General features: G+C 36.9%; 1 protein-coding gene and 1 pseudogene across 1 annotated transcript; both read right to left on the reverse strand.

The window, feature by feature from the left end:
• Positions 1 to 1033: 1033 nt before the first annotated feature.
• LOC123201793 lies at positions 1034 to 1877 on the reverse strand (annotated as a pseudogene).
• On the reverse strand, positions 1876 to 5629 carry LOC123201791 (receptor-like protein 33). Its single transcript, XM_044617346.1, has one exon. The coding sequence runs from the start codon at positions 5288 to 5290 to the stop codon at positions 1898 to 1900; it is 3393 nt and encodes a 1130-aa protein (XP_044473281.1). The 5' UTR covers positions 5291 to 5629; the 3' UTR covers positions 1876 to 1897.
• Positions 5630 to 6000: the final 371 nt, after the last annotated feature.

Consider the following 6000-nt stretch of genomic DNA (forward strand, 5'->3'; position numbering starts at 1 on the left):
AAAGTTCAAGCTCTACAATTACACCCCTAAAAAAAAAATATAGAATATTACAAATTAGAAATATTAATGTAATATTATAAATTACCATGATTTTAAATATATCTTTAAAATATATAAATGAATATGATAATGTCTAAAATAAGATAAGAAAATGTCCATATGTCGCTTATAAATTTTGAAAAATATACTTAAATCTTATATTTGTAATATTTTGATAATATAATATATATACTTTTGATTATTAAATTTAATAATTGATTTTAATATACGAATAAAAAATTAGATTTTCAAATTGAAAAAAAAAAATAGTAAAAATATGTCATCCATCAAATGTTAAATAGGAATAATCATTTGGGCTACTCTTATAATACGAATAGTTGGAAGGTTATTAAGAGTGGCATGGGCAATAACAAGAGGGAGACTTATGAAAATGGTGTAGTATAACTATAACATAATAAAGTTCAAAATTATCACTAAATTATTGTTAACCTTATGTAAGTTGCTCACATTTCTTATCATTAAAATCATACGAAAATATGAGATATAATTACTTTTATTTTTAATCATATTTGAAAAGGAATTGACTCAATAACCCAAATCATATTTGACTCAAAGAATTAACTAAATCTAAAAGTAAAAAGAATGAACTCGTCTTTAGTTTAAGTTTAACTAAAATCTGAAAAATCATGTGGATTCTTTCAAAATGTTAAATCAAAGAATCGTTACCAAGAAAATAAGTTTTAATACATACAAATCACAAAGAGTTTCAACTTAACCAAATTACCCTTTAACCTTTTCAAGCTCAAAGAACTCACCTCAAAATAAAAGGATTCAGAGTTAAAATTTAAGTCTAATCAAATTGCAACTGAAATTTCTTCCAACTTAAACTCACCGGGGATCCCATAATCAATGCCACCCTCTTCCAATCACTTAATTTAGTTAGTTCAACTTAAGTTATATCCTCTGTATTAGAAAGATGTCAGTCCATTTCTTCAAGGAATAAAGCAAGAGAAACATTGCCTACCCATTGATATATGAGAAGGAGATATCGAAGATTACTTGATAAAAGGAGTTACATATTCAAAAGAGTACACTTTCAATTCAGCACACTGGAAACAATTTTCAGAACTTGGCCGTCAACACTGCTACTCCCAAACACGTGCCCTTCAATGGCTTCCAGCAGCTTCTCTTTCGTTACCTGCAACACAAATTCATACTACTTTAATTTAATTATGAGATTAAGTGAATATAATTACAGGCTCGTTCATCATATATATATATATGCATATACCACGTACTTTGTTACCAAGGTTCATCTCTTCATCCAGAGCATAGAGCAACTTGGGTCCACGCCGCCCAGGAACCTTCCAGTCATTGTTACCCTCTTTGATCCCTTCATATTCACCACCCGTCTCCTCTTCTTTCCCAGAGAACCCTTCAGGAAGACGGTTCAAAGTTGGTGGTATGTTCATCACAACCCAATGGGTCCACTCGGGTCCGGCGCACCCATGTCCTCCACCACCAGAGCCAGGCTCTTTGTTCCTTGTGCCACGTTATAACATTCTAGTGGCGGTGATATATTCTTCTTTGCACCTTGTCCCTCTCCTGCGAACTTCCTTGGCAACCTTCCTTCATTATCTATTTGTGGAGAAACCAATCTAAACTCATCACTAGCCATTTCTTCTTATTACAAGCTTCACTTTAGTTACAAGTAAGGATTATTGAGATTGTCTTATATAAAGAGTGAGGTCGAGTGACAGGTGTTCCGAGAAGTTTCGTGTTGTCTAGAGAAGAAGCAAAGAGCTTAAAATGGAGACACGTGTGGTAATACGTGGATATCTTGTATCAAAATGTGCAGAAGATGAGGATGATTCATGAAGGAAGAAAATAACGAAAGTTAATCTTTATCAAAATGAGCCAATGAAGAAGACGAGGATGAAATGGAAATAGATGAAGATACTGGTAGTGAGTGATGACAAGTACATCTAGGATCGTGAATAACCCTTTTCCTGGTAACGTCAAGTTTTGAGCAAAACACACAATACCGCCCGCGAAGTTCTTCAGGTTCCGTTTCATCGTAATCATCTTTGTCTTCGTCTGATTTTTCGTCTTCGAGATCTTCCTCTGCTTCAATCCTTCTTTGATGAGAAGTCTTGTACATAAACCCAAACACTGGGAGAATCGCCATTAGAAAATGGTCGATGATGTGATCGTCGTACCACTGGTCTACTTTCTCTGAAAACATTAGGGGTGCAACAACAGCTGCTGAGCCTATTCCAAATCCAATTCCAATGACTATGAACTGCCAATCAAATTCTTCACTTAAAGCTTGCACTGAACGTTCTGACTTGCTGGAATTTGTTGGGCAATTGTTTGTCAATGGAGGGCCACATAATCCTTCATTACCTTCAAAAGAAGATGCTGAAAATGTTTGGAGTTGAGTACCTACTGGGATCCTTCCCGCTAAGCAATTTTTTGACAGATTTAAAACCGAAAGGAAGCTTAGCCTTGCAAGCTCTGAGGGGATCACCCCAGTCAGCATGTTGGCTGAGAGGTCCAGGGACTCTAGCTGTAGTAAGTTCCCCATGGATGATGGGATTGGGCCTGTGAGAGCATTATGTGACAAATTGAGGAGACGGAGTGAATTCAATGTGCCCACCTCTTCTGGTATTGGCCCTTCAAAATTGTTGAGCGACAAGTCGATGGAGGTGAATACAGTTAGGATCTTAATTAGCTCCATCTCCAGACCTTTGCTGGTAACTGTTACTGCATCCTGGTAGTAAAATTTGTTGAGTTCCAGGAACTCAAAACGAAGGTGTTTGACTGCTGCATCTTTATCAGCCATCATTGCTTTCCAGGTTGTTAAGTACTTTCCGGGTAGCGTTCCATTGAAGCTGTTGATAGCTAAGTCGACTATCTGAAGCTTTGGCCAGGCACCATCAATCTCTTGACAACTAATATTTCCATAAAATCTGTTCGATCGCAGGACTAGAACACGCAAGCTGGAGATATTCTTTAACCAGCATGGGAACTTATCATTTATTTTGTTCCTACCAAGGTCTAAAACCTCCAGCATTGTGCAATTAGCCAGAGTTTTTGGAACCATTCCTTCTAAATGATTTCCGTTGAGAACTAGCGTTTCTAATGCACAAGTTTCTGGAAATGTATCAAGAATAGTTCCAGTGAGGTTGTTACTCCCTAAATTTAGAACACCAAGAGTCTCACTCCTTTGAATTAAACAATTTGGTACACTGCCATTGAACCTGTTGTTTGAGAGATCAAGAACTTGAAGAAGTGTTGCATTGCATATTGATTCGGGGATAGGTCCTGAAATGACATTGTCTGAAAGGGAAAAGAAAATGGTGAAAGTGAGGAGATAACCAATTCTAGTTGGGATGGAAGAAAAGGAATTGTTTGAGTAATCCACATAGATAACATGTGGTGGAGGAAGTGGTATCTTTCCTTGTAGCTTGTTAGAGTGCAGGTCAAGAACACTGAGATCAGGAATAACGTAAGGTACTTGCAGACCCACCAGGTAATTATGTGAAAGATTTAGATTGTTGAGCTTGAGATCTCTATCACCAATTTTCCAAATCCAATTAGGTATTTCCCCAGAAATTTGGTTGTCAGAAAGATCTAGATGAAATAGTCTTGATTGGTTCTTTAGATTAGGAATTACTTTCAGATTGCAGGAGGCCAATCTCAATGTGCTAATCTGGGGAAGGAAAGAGCCATTACTAGTAGCATTCACTGTCAAGCTGTTGTATGAAAAGTCAAGCCTTGTAAGATTGGTAAGACTTTGAATTTTATCCAACAGTACAGTGCCATTGAACTTGTTGGAAGAAAGCAAGAGGATTTTAAGGTTTTTTAGCTCAAAGATTGACATGGGAATTGGCCCTTCTAATCTGTTGTCACTCAAATCAAGGGTATCCAACAGAGAGGAGGGGGCATCTGAAAATTCAGGAAGGTAGCCACCGAATTGGTTGTTGGCAAACTGAAGCTTCTGCAATGATGGGATTGCAAACAGAGACGAGGGAATACTGCCATTAAGGGAGTTGAACCTCAAGTCAACATATGAAAGATTCTGAAGCTGTTCCCAACTTGATGAGATCACGCCAGTCAACAGATTACGAGAGAGGTCTAGGTAAGATAGATTCTTAGACATGTGAAAGGATGGGATTGAACCACTCAAATTGTTCCCTGACAGGTCCAAATAAACTATTTGAGTCAGATTGGCGATTGAAGTGGGAATTGGTCCTGTAAAATTGCAACCTGACAGCCCTATTCTTGACAGATTTTTGAGGTTGGCTATGGAATGTGGTATTGTCCCTGAGAAATTTGTGAAACTGAGCATCAGTGTCCTAAGTGACAAATTCTGAGGAAACTGTGGCAAAGAACCTTGAAGTAATTCGTTCCTTGATAAATCAAGATTCACTAGTGTTGGTACCTGGAAGATCTTTTCTGGAAACGTTCCTTGTAGCCCACAGTAAACGAGGTGCAGGGAGGTCAAATTCATGAAATCTCCTATAAAATCCGGAAGAGGAGACGACAGATTATTCTGATCCAAACGGATTACTGAAAGTAACCGAAGTTGTGCCAAGGAAGTGCTGATTGGACCTGAGAGAAAACAGTTGGACAAGCTCAAGACTTGTAGATTAGGCAGTGAAGAAGACAAAGCTTCGCACCATTCATTTCCATGGGCTGATATATTTACACCATCAAGATACAGTTCTCTGAGCTCTGTTAAGTTCTGCATAAGCAAACTCAAATTTGGGTTCTTGAGTTCCAAGACAGAAGATCCCAAGAAGGTAAGACTTGACAGATCAAGGGTAACCAACTTTGCCATGTTTGAAATCTCAAATGGAATCTGCCCGCTGAAGCCAGCATTAGAAAGATTCAAATAAGTCAGATTTGTGAGATTAGCTAGCCTGTTTGGAATTTGAGTTGCATTGAACCTATTATAAGCCAAATTTAGGCGCTTCAGATGCTGAAGACCAAACAAACCAGTCGCATTTTCAATTCCACCGGAGACTGACTCATTGCTTAAGTTCAGACTAAAAACATATCCAGCTTCATCACAATCAACACCACTCCACTTACAGCAATCTGTGTTTTGGTTCCACTGCACCAGATTGACAGATAAAGTAGAATTGAATACGAGGCTGTTCTTGAGTTGGAGCAGCAATGATTGCTGACTATTCTGACATTGGCCAGAAACCAAAACCATATCGATTCCGAAGCAGATTGCGAAAAAGATGATCAGGGAAATCCATGACATACGACTTTTCATTGGTAACCATAACCTAAAACACTTCGAACGGCTGAAACTTAAGGGATATACACAAATCTTGTTGTGACTTTAAGAAGCTGCATACCCACCCGCATGACCTTTTTGGCTTATAGCTTCAACTGATGGTTGACCAAACGCCATGTGAAGTTTGGCACGAAAAGGCAACCGAAAGTATTGAAAGGAAGGTTGAAGAAGGAGCCACAATGGAAAGAAATTCAAAAGAAACAGTTGGTCGACCTTATTATTTAATATATTCATTTTGAAAACCTCTTAGTTAATTAAAAGGAAAAATAGTCGCACCAGCATTTCAATATTGCAATGAATGACGATTGACCTGGAGCCATAGGTTCCGGCTCCCAGCACAGGGTTTTAGGTGAGCATCCAATAATTAGGAGACACAGAGATCGTGAAACGGTTAATGGATTTTCTTAAAATATTTCCCAATAGGAATGTACACACTCTTGGATGAGAGTTTTTTTAACTTAAATTAAAAATAATGGTTTAAAAAATTTTTAAATTAAATTAAAAATATGATTTACTCTAATTTTATAATATAATATGATATAATCTAAATAAAAAATTATACATATTATAAAATATATTGAATTAATATAATATATATTATCAATATGGATTAATAATTTTTTTTTTTGAAAAAATGATAGTACAATATGGGTGTTTATGAAAAAATTTTAATGTTAAGATTATTT

Source organism: Mangifera indica, chromosome 18 (genome assembly GCF_011075055.1).
Source record: "Mangifera indica cultivar Alphonso chromosome 18, CATAS_Mindica_2.1, whole genome shotgun sequence".
Classification (NCBI taxonomy): domain Eukaryota; kingdom Viridiplantae; phylum Streptophyta; class Magnoliopsida; order Sapindales; family Anacardiaceae; genus Mangifera; species Mangifera indica.

Coding starts and splice junctions, on each gene's coding strand:
- LOC123201791 (XM_044617346.1), bottom strand. CDS start 5,290: ATGAAAAGTCGTATGTCATGGATTTCCCTGATCATCTTTTTCGCAATC.